General features: G+C 40.0%; 1 protein-coding gene across 1 annotated transcript in view; it reads right to left on the reverse strand.

Annotated features, from left to right (window-relative positions):
- SYT9 (synaptotagmin 9) overlaps positions 1-16,022 on the reverse strand; it is a 225,809-nt gene that overhangs the window by 164,211 nt on the left and 45,576 nt on the right. The window contains 6 exon segments of the mRNA XM_043969631.1: positions 5,899-6,254; positions 6,257-6,424; positions 6,427-6,443; positions 14,038-14,072; positions 14,074-14,100; positions 14,102-14,391. Of these exon segments, the coding sequence (XP_043825566.1) occupies positions 5,899-6,254; positions 6,257-6,424; positions 6,427-6,443; positions 14,038-14,072; positions 14,074-14,100; positions 14,102-14,391 (893 nt within the window).

The following is a 16,022-nucleotide window of genomic DNA, read 5'->3' on the forward strand; positions in this document are numbered from 1 at the left end:
TCTGATTCTGAATTTGTCCTTTTAAATAGAGATAAGCAGCTAAAAAATGAAGGATTTCAGGCTAGAAAGAATCTGGCTAAAAAAGGACACTTTATTTTATATTCCACAGGGTAACTGTGTATTTGCTTGGTGAGAACTGGTAAAAATGGTAAAAAAATCACTTCTAAAATATAGAGATGCTATACTCTTCATCAGCTTTCACATAGATACCCAAATGAAGGGCCTTTAAAATCTTGGTTGGTAAGCACCATTTGGCCAATCCTTCATTTTTTCATGCTTCACCCGCCCAGCCAGCTCTTCCTTTTTTCACCAGTTGCTCTACTTGGTTTTGACTTCAAAAACCTCTTCTTCTGTGCTGGAGCACTCCACAGGAGCAACCCCCACCCCTCCTTCCCACACTTCCTCTTGTATATAGTTTTATCCCTATTTGACTGTAAGCTTCTTGAGGGGAGGGACTTTCTTTTTCTTATTTGTATCCTCAGTGCTCAGCAGGATACTTTGCATACTTTGGTGCTTAATAAATGTTTATTGATTACTGACTAAGGTTTCAAAGGGGGCACTCTTGGCAAAATAATACTGTGGACTGTCCTGTCCGTGTTGTCCTAAATCCCGTCATACCTATATATAGGATTTGACTTGTCTTTGAGAGAATATCTGGTTATTCCAGATTCTAATTTTTATTTCCTTCTCCCTAAAACAAACAAAGCTAACTGTTGATTCCTGAATTATCTCAGACTTTCTCCTTTATATGTGTGAGTACTTGGTTATCAACAGGAGCAGAAAACACTGGGGGATAAGATTTCATTCAAACCTCAGGGCAGCTGTTTCTCTTGGGGAATTTGGAGAAGTCCCACAGCCACTGTCAGAAACAGCAGAGATCTCATGCAAACTTTGTCATCGACTCTTGTGGACCAGAAGCCCCATAGCCATTATCAAAGTAGGAAACGGTAACACTATAAGTGATTTTAACTTTCTATCCAGGCAGGCATGAATGTTCAGGACACTGGCATTCCACGTTCCATTCATTCATTCATTCATTCATTCATTCATTCATTCATTCATTCATTCATCTATCTATCTATCTATCTATCTATCTATCTATCCATTAATTAATTAATTAATTAATTTTTATTTTGTTTTATTAGTTTTTTGGGGGAGGGCAATGAGGGTTAAGTGACTTGTCCAGGGCCACACAGCTAGTAAGTGTCAAGTGTCTAAGGCTGGATTTGAACTCAGGTCCTCCTGAATCTAGGGCCAGTGCTCTATCCACTGTACCACCTAGCTGCCCCCCCCACATTCCATTTAGAACTTGAAGTTGGCCCCATCTTCAAGTTCCTCTATTGTTTTAAATTCTGCCCCACTGAACCATTTGCTTCCTATAGTCTCACATACAATTCCAATCCTCTTTCTATATTGAATTCTTGATCTTGGGCATTAATTGTTGCTATTTTGTATGTAAGCTACATGTCCATCAACCCTGTTTCTGACCAGTCTTGCACTTCCCCAGGCTTACCTAGACTGGTTCACCCCATTTTCTAGCCTATTCTAATGTGTCCTTTGGAAATCTTGCCACATCCTTAAAAACGTTGGCCTCTCAATTTTTCAGCCATAATTCCTTCCCTCTCTTTGCTTCAACTGAAGTTTGGCTTTTTACCAAAGACACCACATTTCTTGCAATGATCTCCATTGGAGATTTACATTTCCCCCAATTCTAAGGGCCCAGGAATCTATTATACCTCTTCTTTTTTGTGAGGCAATTGGGGTTAAGTGACTTGCCCAGGGTCACACAGCTAGTAAGTGTTAAGTGTCTGAGGTCGGATTTGAACTCAGGTCCTTCTGAATGCAGAGCTGGTGCTCTATCCACTGCACCACCTAGCTGCCCCTGGATACCTTTTTTTGCCCCATTGCTACTTCCTAAACAATCTTTTATCTACATCCCTCCATAATTTTTACTCTTTTGAAGATTATGTGAACCTCTCTTTTCCTTGTCAACATCTACTCTTTATCTTTTTCAGTATCATTTATTAATCTCCAGGTCACCCTCCCAACATTCACCATCATTTTGACATCTTATTTATGATCCTCCTCTCCACCTCATCTCCTAAACATCAAAGGTCATGTATTTCCTAAAAAAGTTTAAATTCTTTCCTTGGCATTCACGCCTTCGACAATGTGACACAACCCTATCTTTCCAGGCTTATTTCATAGTTTCCCCATTATCATTCAGATTGAATTATTTCCTGATACCCAGACACATTTTTGGACCTTTCTTATCTCTTAACAGACTATTGTTCTATGTCTCCACTAATAAACCTTGTGATTGTGATTGCCTGGACCAAATTCTCTGGCCATCATTTTCCTATATGTGTTGCATCCCCATATTAGAATATATGTCTTTTGTTTTTTTTAAATTTTTTTATTTTTTGAGGCAATTGGGGTTAAGTGACTTGCCCAGGGTCACACAGCCAGTAAGGTGTCAAGTGTCTGAGGCGGATTTGAACTCAGGTCCTCCTGACTCCAGGGCCGGTGCTCTATCCACTGCACCACCTAGCTGCCCTAGAATATATGTCTTTTGAAGGAAGGGATTACCTCATTTTTAACTTTTTATCAAGAGTATCTAGTATAGTACCTGGCTCATAGCTAATATTTAATAAATGAATGTTTATTCACTGATTGATTGACTAATCTTACCAAGGTGGAAAGATTTCAAGAATAGATCTGGAAAGAAAACTGTCAGTTATCTGAGGACTAGTCTAAGTCCGGAAACAATGCAATTTTGGGTACTTGCATTATTCTTCTCCATTCTCATTCCCTCAACTTGGCTTCTTGGATTCCCAAGTGTCTCTTAAAGTCCAATGTAAATGCTGACTCCTCCGTGAAGTCTTCTTTGATCCCTTTCCCCCTGTGGACTCCTAAACAAAACTTTTCTTGCATCTCTCTAGTACAAAATTTGTTAATACTAGCATCACTACCACCACTGTCATTGCTCCTGCCACCAGAACCACCACTACCACCAGCACCACCACCTTGGCTTCTGCCCCCACCACTACTATTTGTGTATATATGATATTCTTTACCAGACTGTGAACTCTATGAAGGTAATCATGACCACATTTTACTTATACTTTATATAGTTATTTAATAAATGTTCCTTTAATTGAATTGAATCTCTGCTAACCCAGCCTGCTCTCCCCTTAACTCCATCTCAGAACCCCCCTGCCCAATATCAGCTCGAGAAGCAATGTGGCAAAATGAGTTGAGTGTTAGTACTGGAGTCAGGAAGACTTAGGTTTAATTTATATGTTTTATAACCATGCGCAACTCATTTAACCTCTCTGAAGTAAAAAGAGGTAAATTATAGCCATATATCTATCTCACTGGTCTGTTGTGGGCACAAATGAGATACTGGATGTAAACTTCTTTGCAAACCTTAAGAGAGAGCCACTGGAGTTTATTTAATATCGGCTTCAAGAACTCCCTCATATACTAGTTCTGGGATGTGGTCCAATCCGGGCTTTAGGAAAATCACTTTGGTAGCTGTGTGGAATTTGGATTGATGTGGAGAAATACTTGAGGAAGAGAGAGAGATCAATTAGGAGGCTATGATAATCGTCCAGAATGATAGGTGATGAATATTTAAACCAGGGTGGTGGCTGTGTGAGTAGAGAGAAATGAAGATATAGTAGAGATGTTGTAGTGGGAGAAATGACAGATTGGACAAAACTGGGATAAGAAGAGGCTGCTGAGCAGCTGGCTTATGGAGTTAGCTGGAGGGGAATAGCTCAGCAGAGAGACTAGGCCTGGATATACAGGACTAGAAATTATTAACAGAGAGATGATGATTGAATCCAGGGGAACTAATGAGATCACCAAATCAGATAGAATGGTTAGAAAAAAGTGCTCAGGATAGGGGATTTTGGGGGTGGAGGGACACCCATGGTTAGTGGGTACAATAGAAATGAACAGTAAAGGAGACTGAGGAAAACTGGTAAGAAAGATAGGAGAACCAGAACACACACACATATACATACACGCATATGTGCATATATACAGATATAGATTGTTGTTGTTGATTCATTTCAGTCATGTCTACACTCTCCATGACCCCATTTGGGGTTCTCTTGGCAAAGATACTGAAGTGAGTTGCCATTTCCTTCTCCAGCCCATTTTACAGATGAGGAACTGAGGCAAAAGGGTCAAATGACTTGCCCAGGGTCACAAGCTAATAAATACAAGCCTGATTAGAACTCAGGTCCTCTTGATTCCAGGGTTGGCACTCTATCCACTAGTCTACCTCACTGCCTATAGAAAGATACACACACATATATATCAATCATTGATATTATCTTCTGTAGTTGTTAACTGGTACTTGACCTTGGTCCTCAGTATTGACCCTTTCATAATTTTTGTGTCCCTTGAGAAGAGGGAAAAGGAGGGAAGGAGGGATCTCACTGGTTGCTCTTCACCAGTTTTTGCATTTTAGTGTCTGCTTGCAGTACTTCCCTCCTGTTCCCAGGTTAAGCAGTATTTGGAAATACGCCCATTTGTACAGAACATTTTATTTGTTTCTTTAGTCACATCTTGAAACTGCTTTTCATAAATAAATTTCTCTAGTACCAATGATATCTTTTTTGTTTTGTTTTGGTTTTTTGGTTTTTGTGGGGCAATGAGGGCTAAGTGACTTGCCCAGGGTCACACAGTTAGTAAGTGTCAAGTGTCTGAGGATGGATTTGAACTCAGGTCCTCCTGAATCCAGGGCCAGTGCTTTATCCACTGCGCCACCTAGCTGCCTCCAATGATATCTTTATAAAGATTGCTTGCCTTGTAGCTTTTGTTTCTAAAGCTCTAGCTCTTCATTATTCCTACCAGCTAAGGGTTTAACTACTCCCACCTATGTACCTAAGGGTATAAATCTGAATATGGCTGCTGACCTGACTATGAGAACAGCCTCAGGGATTTCATTGCTCCTGGAATGAGAGCCATTCAAGGGTCTCTCATAGGTAGTGCCAGGATCCATTTAGCAAAAATGACAGCTACAGAACAGTGGCAGGAAGTAGGAAAGGCAAAAAACCTACTCTCTATCTGCAAAGGTTGTAGGTAATGTGGATCAGATAGGGAGAAGATAGGTTATCTTAGATAGTATCCATACATCTCCAAATAACTGCTAATAATTCACTTTTTGGAATAGATTTAAAATTCCCACCTCAGGAAAAATCAAAGGAAGATTCAGAAATAATGTCCACGTAGAACTCAACAACCTTGTGGGTAGGAGAAACTACTTCATTTTTGTCTCTATATCACAAGCATGTACCACAGAGCTTTCTCCCCCTTCCACCTCTTCCCCCTGCTTTTAGGGAAGGGAGCTTGTACTTATGATTTCATCTGTCTAAGGAACCTTTGTTGTAGAAAACTTTATTCACTAATACAGATGCTTGGCGCATAACAGTTGTTTAGTAAGTACTTGTTGAATCCAATGTGAACAGGTATGGGTATGTCTAGAGCTTTGTTACCAGTCTAGTTTCTCATTTCCCTCTCCCTGAAAATTCAACAAACATTTATTAAGCACCTTCTAGGCAGAAGATCAAATAGCCATGAATTAGACTCAGAGTCAGGAACATGGGCTCAGGACTCACCTTTGACATATACCTTCTTGTGATCCCCTCCCATCAAAAACAAAAAACAAAAAACAAAACAACTGCTAGGGAGTAGATAGTAACAGCTTAAACTTTTATAGAACATTGTAGAACACTTAACCCAAAAGGCAATGGAGAGACACATCATGGGAGAAGGAGACTGTTGCATGTGACCAATGATGGCTTGTGCAAAGCACCAATCCAGTTTCAGCAATGACCAAGAAGTCCTTCCCCCAACCCCCAAGTGAAGAAATTTTGGACTCACATTGGTGACATATTCGATATCCTTCCAAAGGATACACTCTCGAGGGAAGTCTGCCAAATCTAAGAAGTGATCCACAACCACTTGACCAATTAAATCATGGCGGGAGAAGCGGTCAAAGTCATAGACAGAGAAGTGAAGCTTCCTCATGGCAAGGTCATTGTAGGGAACTGGGAATAAAAAAACCTCATCAAAGACTGGGTTTTAGCGTTTTCTGTGAACTTTAGTCTTGGTGTTTAGTTTTCCGATCAGGAGCAAGTAGATCTTGACATAAGGGTCTGATGTCCCAGAAAAGTCTTTTGCTGGCAGGTTGACAGCTTTATGGATCTTCACGATCAGCTGCTCTAAGTCACAGTCTATTTCACAATGAAGTTCAGTTTCCCACAGGCTTTGCTGTTGCTCTTTCTTCCGTCATCAGTGTCCACAGACCTCTGCTTATATAACTCAGGTTTAATGCGTCCAATCCCTGTCAGCTGTTCCTGCTTCTGAAGCTGCTGGACATTGAAGTCTGGGTTTGAGAGGTTGAGTGCCTTCGGATTGAATTATGCCTTAAGTGAAAAGCAAGAGAGAACAAAATTATGACCTGGTTAGGGAAAGTCTCTTTGCAAACATACATCGAGGTGTTGGTCTCTTGCCATGGCATATTCTGCCAAGGACTGGGAGCAGCTGGATTTTCTTGACCTAAACCTACCAAGGACAAATATATTCTGCAATATGAGAAAGCTATTTCTAGGATATGGGGAGAAGGGAGAAAAGAAGACAACAGTATGATATTATATTAAAAGCTTTTAAATAGTTAACTCCCCCCAAAACCAACAACCCTAATTTCTTGTGCCTCTAATCCTAACCCAGTCTCCTTTAGGATTGTGGTGAAATATATGAACTAAATTTTGTAGAGACTCTGGTTTGATCCCCTCATATTATTGCTTCTTGTTGAATTGAATTACACTGAAGGCTCAGAAGGGAAATGAAATGTGTAAAGTCACAGAGCAATAAGTAGTACCTGCCAAAGGGAAAAATATTAATTGTATGCTCTTCATTTTAGGCGCAAATCTGGCCAAGACCAATTTTACTTAACATTCTTCTAATAGTCATACATTTCTGAGAGTAGGGGAGAGGAGAAAGAGAGCTATCACAGTGCTGACCTTGCTCTCCAGCCATCCCCCTCCAATGCCTCAACATATCTCTATCCAAGATAATTTGACATAAACATTTTTAGGAATCTTGAGGAAGGAAATGTTAAACATATGCTTGGAGTTAATATTCCAGAACAATAGTCTATCACTCATTTCCTTCCTTGACCACTTCCTTCAGAGAATTGCAAGGGTCTTCTCATCAATATTTCAGTCCTTTCTTAATGGAGAAGGATGGGTCCCACTAAATGGCTTCTGGGAATGGGAAAGAAGGAAAGTACTTTTAGATAAGCCAATAGCCCAGTCACTTCAAGGGGTGAGTAAGTCAAGGATCTTATACAGACAAGGGGGAAGGGGGTAGCAAGTGCACAGTAGATAGAGTACCAGCCCTGGAGTCAGGAGGACCTGAGTTCAAATCCAGCCTCAGACACATACTAGCTATGTGACCCTGGGCAAGTCATTTTAACTCCACACACCTCAACCTGGAGGTGCTACTCTTTTGTGCTAATTTTTTTCACTACCCTTAATCCTTGTAGACCTTAAGAAGCAGTCTTTCATCCTCAAAACTATCCCATTTTCCAAAGGGAACAAACCTAGGAAATGGTTTTTAGAAATATGTATTTAAGATTAGAAATGAATATTTCTAGAGAAACCCAAAGGGAGGTATATATAATATGTTTCCACCCAGAATGAGGATTAAAACTTAACTCCAGGGGCAGCTAGGTGGCACAGTGGTTAGATTACCGGCCCTGAATTCAAGAGGACCTGAGTTCAAATTTGGCCTCAAACACTTAACACTTACTAGCTGTGTGACCCTGGGCAAGTCACTTAACCCCAATTGCCTCACCAAAAAAAAAATTGGGGGAAAAAAACAAACAAACAAAACTTAACTCCTGACTCCTGGCCAGGTCCATATCTGAACATACTATATTGCTGCTAATCATCAGCCTAGGTCTCATTCTGCCTGCTGAAGTTATCCCATGTAAGGCATCTGCTCATGCTGAATCATAGGAAATGTTCTCTAAGTCCCATGGTTGAGAAAGTGAATTGTTACTGACCTACTTCGAGTCACTACCTCAGAAAATCAGCCTAAGTGCTTTCATTCCCTTTCTGAGATAAACAGAAAGGACATTAGCCAGGAAGGTGAGCTATTGGAATGCATCTAGGGATTTAGGTAGACAGACTGTTTAGTGATATTTACAAATTAAATATTTGCTAATGAACTCTATTCTTTGGCTTCTTAGCTTGGACTTTTGATTTTGATATTTTCCTGCAATTTCTGGTCCAGGCTGCTTCATATCCCATGGTTCTCCTCTCTTACCAAGAAGTTATCACTGAGACTTAGGCAGCAAAAAGGCTTTATCCTCATATTCCCCTCAGGGAAAACAAAACACATTTTATTTTTTTGAGCTCTGAGCCTTGTACGGGTTGCTAAAAAAAGTCACCTTATAGCTCTAAAAATGAGCATAATAAAATAGACCACTTGAAAAATAATTGAAACTCTTGTGAAATTTATCACTAGAGAAGAAGTATTGGAATTCTAAATGCAACAGGGCTTGCTCTGCATATGCCCAAATGAGCTAGCATGGAGGCACCCAAGTGGGACATGACAGGGACCTGATTCTGGGAGGAAAACACTGCCTCTTTCCCTTGGCAGAATAGTTGGAATAGGCTGCATTTTCAAACTCCGACTGGGACAGTCTCACACTTTCTGATGACATCAGGGGGTTGAAGGTCCAATTTACCCACAGCACAGGCACCATTAATTGAGTTGGGTAGAGGATGGAATCTCCTTTTAGGTCCCGTGAAGCAGGCTTGGAGTTTGTTTTGTTTGTCCTCCTGAGTCCAGGGCTAGTGCTTTATCCTCTGAGCCACCTAGCTGTCCCCTGCTTGCTGTATTCAACTTAGATTCCTGCCTCCAAGTTTGCCATGGCTCCGGTCTGCCAGAGACTCTATTGCCCGGGCCTCAAAATGAAAAGGACAAGGGGCAGCTAGGTGGCACAGTGGATAGAGCACTGGCCCTGGAGTCAGGAGTACCTGAGTTTAAATGTGGCCTCAGACACTTAACATTTACTAGCTGTGTGACCCAGGGCAAGTCACTTAACCCCAATTGCCCAGCAAAAAAAAAAAAAAAAATGAAAAGGACAACCAACCACACTCCCTACTCACCGCCCCCTCCCATCATGACATCAGAAAGAGTGAGAGAAAATGTCCTAATCTGGTAGTTTTTTAGGCTACAGTGTGTTCTGGCTGCAGGCCATAGTAGAGAGCAATCCCACCCATGGAGAAGGGAACAGAGAATATCTTGTCTCAGAAACAGGTTCTTGGCATCTCCTACATGGTGCCTCCACATTAGGTGATCTGGACATGCACATAGCAAAGCCTCATTACATAAAAAAATACTTCAAGAGTCGCTCAAAGCTAGGGCAAACTACACCCTTATGCTCAGTAAAGTACATATGAAAGTAGATGTGGGTAGAATGAGGAAAACTAGAGGAACAAGAAGTGAAAAAGGCCAGAGGGTACATGGGATACTTAGAGCCCTCAAGCCTTTGCATCTGGAATACTGTTTTAAATGAGAGTTGTATAGTGCTGGATGTGGCGGAGCATGGGATACACATCAGATATGAAAACTAACCCTTATCTTAATAGAAAGGAAAAGAAATTTTATTTCTTTGTACATCACTTCAGAATCAACTGATTTTGAGCAGTCATATCATTGACTGGTTAGAGCAAAGGTAATCAATAACAAATTAGAAGAGAGGAAAAATTGAGAACACACACACACATAAACATGTGTGATTACAGCAGAATCAATTGAACTTGTTTAAGCAACTGCCAACCAAAGAAAAGGGGGAGGTATGAATAAAAGCAAGACATTAGACTCCATTGCAATTTCTTAGAGAAGTTGAACTGATGCAAAGTTGACCAAGAAGGCAGAAAGGGTTCATAAACCACCACAACTTGCAGAGCCTCTATTTCTTTGTCAAGCATAAAGATGCCATGATCAAGGAAAAATACTGTTTTAGAGTACATCATTCTCATATGCAAAACATTATTGAGGAGAATGATGAAAGATTACAAGTAGTTTCCATCTCACAAAATAACTCAGAGAAGGGGAGGGGGAAAATGAGTCTACAGAGAGCTTGGCATGAGATCTTTCTGTCATGGGGGAAAACCCTCATAGCTCAAAGTTAAGGTACAAGTCAATAAAATGCTCTCTTTTGTTATAAGTAATGGCAGGGAAAGGCCAAATGACTCACAGGGTCTGATTACAAGCCCTTTCTTACCACTATATAAAGAACAAAATAAAAAGGGGAAAATCAAGGGAAATTATGCTGTATTACAGTTGTTAATATGTACAGGATATACCAAAGTTAAATACCAACGAATTGTAAAGACAGAATATGTAGTTCTTAGATACAGGTTCTATGACATCTTATAACTTTTATTGTCAGCAATAAGGACATTGGTTTTTCAAATTATGAAAAGTTTTTGTTAAGTGCAGAGTACTAGTTGTTAAGTACTTGTACAGAGATAAACCCAAATTCAGGGAAGTGGCTATATGTGCTCATTTACACTGAAATGGTGACTAGTTTAATGATCTCTACCTCTCTGTGTGTCTGTTTCTTTCACACACACACACACACACATTAACCATAAAGAAGTACTATAAATAAATGGAAAAAAGGAATAGATTGGTTGACATTTCTAAAGTGATCTATAGTCCACTGGCAGTAAAATAATGGCACTTCCACATTTTAATTCCATTACCTCAGTAGCTGATATAGTATTTGAGGAACTGGTAATGGTATGTAAGAAGATGATTTCAGGGAGGTAGACCTGACCTGACAAAATACAAACAGAGAAAATGTCTGTTTCAAGCGACAGTTTTAAAGTTACTTGAGAGTTGATTTTCAAGATATTCCAGAGAGGGAGAGATTCCCAAAGGACAAAACATCACAGCATGTAACAAAACAGAGAGGTGATGGTGGTGATAGAAATGTGAAATGTTTTATGTGCTGCAGATCAAATTGTTGTATGATCAGTTTTTACTTAACTGTTTTATTTTGTTATAAGAGATATCTCATGAAGTGGGGGGGCAATCAGTAAATATATGCAATGGAAAAATAAAACATATCAATAAAACTGTTTTCAAAAATGAAACAACAAGGAGAAGGCTTCCAATATGGTGGGTGAATCCTCTTTGGAAAATATATGTGTAGTTTTAGATAAGAATCTATGTGGTGATGAGAAGGGCATGAAGGCATTGCAATGTGTACCAGTGGAAGGAGCCCCACATTGATGAGAATAGAGAAGTATTTAAATGTCAAGAATGGAGCTATGAAAATTTTAATGTGTTCAATGTTGAACAACCATATATTAAATATCAACTCTATGCAAAATACTCTGGTAGGGGAAAATGCAAAGAAAATTCAAACATAGTCCATGACCTTATAGACAATAGGCAGCTATGAGTGCTGGACTTGGGAGAGAGAAAGACCTTATTTCAAATCCATCTGTAGACCCTTCATAGCTGTGTGACTCTGGGCAAGTCACTTAACCTCTGTCTGCCTCAATTTCTTCATCTGTCCAAATGAGGTTAATATAGCACCTAACTAAAAAAAAAACAATAGCACCTAACTCCTGGGGTTGTTGTGAAGATAAAATTAGGTATTGTTTACAAAGTGCTTTGCAAAACTTAAAGCACTATGTACATTCTAGCTATTATTATTTTTACCTTAAAACAGTGGAGGAAATGCAATACAGCAATATAAGCTAATATTCTAATACATATCCTATCATGCTACAACTGTTGTATTGAAGAGAATATAAGAACATATGAGAGGTAACAAGTACCATGTGATGTCTGTAGGAGAAAGAAAAGAGTATTTCTACACTTGGAGAAATGAGAGAAACCTTCCTGGAAGACTTAGCACTTAACCTGAGTCTTGAAGATGAATAAATAGTTAATAGTGAAAAATAAGATGGGGAGGATTTGGGTGAGGAGCAACATTTTTCATGTATAGGTGAAGCCCCAAAACAGTCACCTAAATGAGAAATGCAACGTATGTATAAGAAACAGCAAATCTGGCCAGGAAACCAATGCATTTGGAAAGGTTTAGTGTGAGGTGAGGCCCAGGCTGTAGAAGGTCAGGTATGTGGAGGGCTAGATTTGTTGAACTATGCCCTTTTGTTTCCAAGATTGACACATCTGGTCTGTAGGGAGGAGTTAGGGATACTGCCCTTGGGGACTGTAACCTACCTATAGCTATAGGATTAATTCCAGGCACCCCTCTAATAGGATAAGATTTTCCTATTCTTAAATCACTTTTTTTTTTGGGGGGGGGAATCTAAAGACAGTAAGGAGAAATGGCCTGTATTTGTAAAGCAGGAAAAATGTTTGAGCCATTACTGAAGCTTTTAATTGCATATTTTTTTGGTAGTAAAATGGTGACTATTTTTTTTAAACCATTCTCCCTGCTGATCACTAACAGTTTGTTTCAGCTGCACAACAAAGCATAATTACGTAGGTGTTAACTTATGCTGTCACACCTCTTCTAGACATTCGACCATAACAGGCAGATATATTCCTTCACATGCTCTCTCATAGCTAGGATGCCAATGTTTTAGTGAAAATGGTTAAGTTAGAAACTTATTGCTTAGAAAATCTTTGGAGTCCTTTTTTGAGAGTTCTTGGGATCCAAAGGCTTCTGAATGCCGTGCAGAATCACAAGTGAGAATACAGCATTTCTGGGCTCAGAGCTGATTTTTTTTAATAGTCAAGGTCAATAAATCATGTGATCTCCATTATATTACCTGGAGCTGACATCTTGTGATGATGTAGCAGAATCTTAACCAAAATCTCCCTTTCTGGACAAAGAAAGGGTAGTCCTTGGGAAAACAAATGGCTCCCATCCCGTGCTTTGAGTTTTTTATACAGCTGGGATCATTTTGTTCTTTTTCTGCTTCTCATTCTCTATCATCAGGATGCATTCAGAAATGCCCTAGGTAGCTGACCTTGGTGGACCTCATCATAAGTATGTGTATATCGTTTAGCACACTGTAGCCCTCATGACCCAAATACAGACATAGTCCTTCAGAAGACCCTTGCCACGGTTCCTTGTGGTGCTCATAATATGTATATCCATGATGATAATTACATCTTATATACCAACAATACATTTTTTAAGGATAAAGACAGATTCTGGGCAGCTAGGTGGCAGAGCAGATAGAGCACCGGCCCTTGATCAGGAGGACTTGAGTTCAAATTCCAGCTTCAGACATTTGACACTTACTAGCTGTGTGACCCTGGGCAAGTCACTTAACCCCAATTGCTTCACCAAAAAAAAAGAGAGATTCTAAGACCTTGACAAAATTCTCCAAACCAAAGTTAACATATGATTTGTTATTTAATTACTTCACTATACAAACTGGGGCACAGGAGAATATAGTGAGAACAATGTTGGGAAATAAGAAACAAGCCAAAGCTCTAATATCTTAAACTTGTACATCACAAACACATTCTTCCATAAAAGTCAGAAAACTGAATGTAAAAAGCATTGGACCCCAATGAAATGAATTTTCTATTTCTTAGGACAAGGGATGACTAGTTAGAGTTATATGGCCCTTTCAAAATTAGGTATATGCAATCATATCCCAAGTAGAGAAAGCAAAGGTCACTATAAATATCCAATTAGAAGAAAAGATAAAGAAGACACTGCATATGATTTCAGTTGCTCTAGGGAAATCGATTTAAAGGAAGCGTCAATTGGGAAAAAAAATGAAATGGGACAAAAAGTGAAGATTTTGATTCTGAATGTTATGATTTCTAAGGAAAGCATTCCTCAGGGCTAAATAGCCCCTCCGACTACAAACTGAATGCTCTTTCCACTGCATCATTGCCTCTCCTGTTCCCTTGGATCACCCTTTCTGAGATCTCACATCCATTCCTCCCCAGAGGATCCCTGTGACCCCCTTAGGAAGACAAACAGACAGCACTACTGACCGGGCAGATGGTGTAGGCTCCGTCACTTGCCGTTGGCATGCGGGCCCCATGCACACAATTCTCCTTGTTCTTCTGCTTGAGAAGCTAAGGGGATGTCAGGAGAGGTGTGGCTGATCTTCATGGCGGCATCTGGATAGGGGCGAGGGCTGCATCCTGGTAGTCCTCCTGAACTCTGGGTCATTGGTTCTACTGTTTCTGTGTAATTCAGGTGGCTCCTGGTTGTCTTTGCTTCCTGAGAACAGCCTCGTTCTCTCCAAGGGATCCAGCACAGCTTCCAGGACACAAATAGAGATACACTGAAGAGGGCCAACCCGCAGGCTGTGACAACTAGAGACAGCAAACTCACTGAGATGTCTTAAAGGAGGAAAACCGCAAGACCAGCATTAATGGCATATCTACTTCATGCGTTTGTTGTTTCAATAAGCATTTCCTATGTACCAACTATGTCCCAGCCTCTCGACTAGTGGCTGAGGATAGAGATAAAAACAACAATGAAACAACAAAATAAGCCTTGTCCTCAAGAAACTTACATTATTTTGGAGAAATGAAATCTACCTATATAAGTAAACAAAATATATACAAAGAAATGCAGAGTAATTTCTTGGGGAGTGGGGGTGCAGACTAGCAAATTGGGGGGGTCTTTTAAAGGAAGTGACATTGATTTGAGTTTATTCTGTAGATAAGGTATTCAATGAAAGATGTTGTTGAAGACTTATAACTATTGTTCCCAGAAGACCCTCAATAGAAGAATCAGGGAAATCCATGGTGGCATGTGTTACCCAATTACAAGATATTATGTCCCACATTCAATTTCCCTCATTTCTGGAAGATGGGAAAACACATGAGGATTTGAGACTCACACTGCAGGAGATATAGGCACAACAAGATGTAGGGCCTTTTTCTTCTCTCAGCTGGTGGCTGGATCTAGAGGTCTGGGCCACTTTCCTCTTTGTTTCCTTCATTGTAGGCAGCAATGAAACCATTGGCTTAGTAGAGTGAAGGCTTATGGGAGGAATGTGGCATAGTACTGGTCTATTGTACTAGAGAAGGTTGGCAGATTTTCCTGATTCACTTAATTCAGAAGCTAACATTTCTGATCACCACTGCCTCTAAGATGAAAAGATGAATTGATCCCACTGAAAAACAATGAGTCAATCTTTTTGCTCAGATCAATTTATCTAACTAGTTTTGTCACCCCTGCTGCCCTTTGCATGATATGGTGAAGCTATGCTTAGGGAGGAATTAGGGAAAAAGGCAACAGAGCCTGGGGTAATTTCCTTGTCTTTCCTCTGCTTATAAGAGCAGAGAATTAAGTTCAAATCTCTAGGATGTCTGTGGCCTGAATGAGACCTACAATGGTTAAGTCATCAGTGTTCACAGCAGACCTGGGTAGGCTGAAGAAGTAGTGTGTCTAGTTTTTGGATATAGACTGCCCTGGGGATACTCCTAGTTCCTTTCCCTTCACCTACTCATAGGGATCAAAGCATGTTCTCCTTTCCATTATTATTATTTTTTTCTTTCTCATCTAACCTGGTCCTATAAGAGGATCTTGCTTTAGATCTCTGGCTAAAAACCTTGTGAAATTCAGCTTATATGTGTGGGTTTATTTCTTAAATGTTCCATTCAGTTTGGCTATATAATTCCAAGTCCTTTCCAAACTCTGTTTCTATGGCATCCTGAGAAGGGAGCTGGCTGATAAAGGGACTAGTTTGTATGTAATTTATTGGCAATGTGCCTACTAGACACATGGGCTGGTGGAATGTACACTGGATCTGAGATCTGATGACCTGAGTTTGAGAACCAGAATTATTCTTTTACTAGCTGTGTGATCTTAGCTAAGTGGTTTAACTGCTCTGTGCTTCATTTGTAAAATGCAGTGGTTAGATAAGGTTACCTTAGGGTCCCATTCAGGTCTAAATCTGTGATCTCAGCAATATAATTGTCTCACTTATAGCTCTGCTTGCTTTGTTTGTCTAACCTCATTT

This window comes from Dromiciops gliroides, chromosome 6 (genome assembly GCF_019393635.1).
Source record: "Dromiciops gliroides isolate mDroGli1 chromosome 6, mDroGli1.pri, whole genome shotgun sequence".
In the NCBI taxonomy this organism is placed as follows: Eukaryota; Metazoa; Chordata; class Mammalia; order Microbiotheria; family Microbiotheriidae; genus Dromiciops; species Dromiciops gliroides.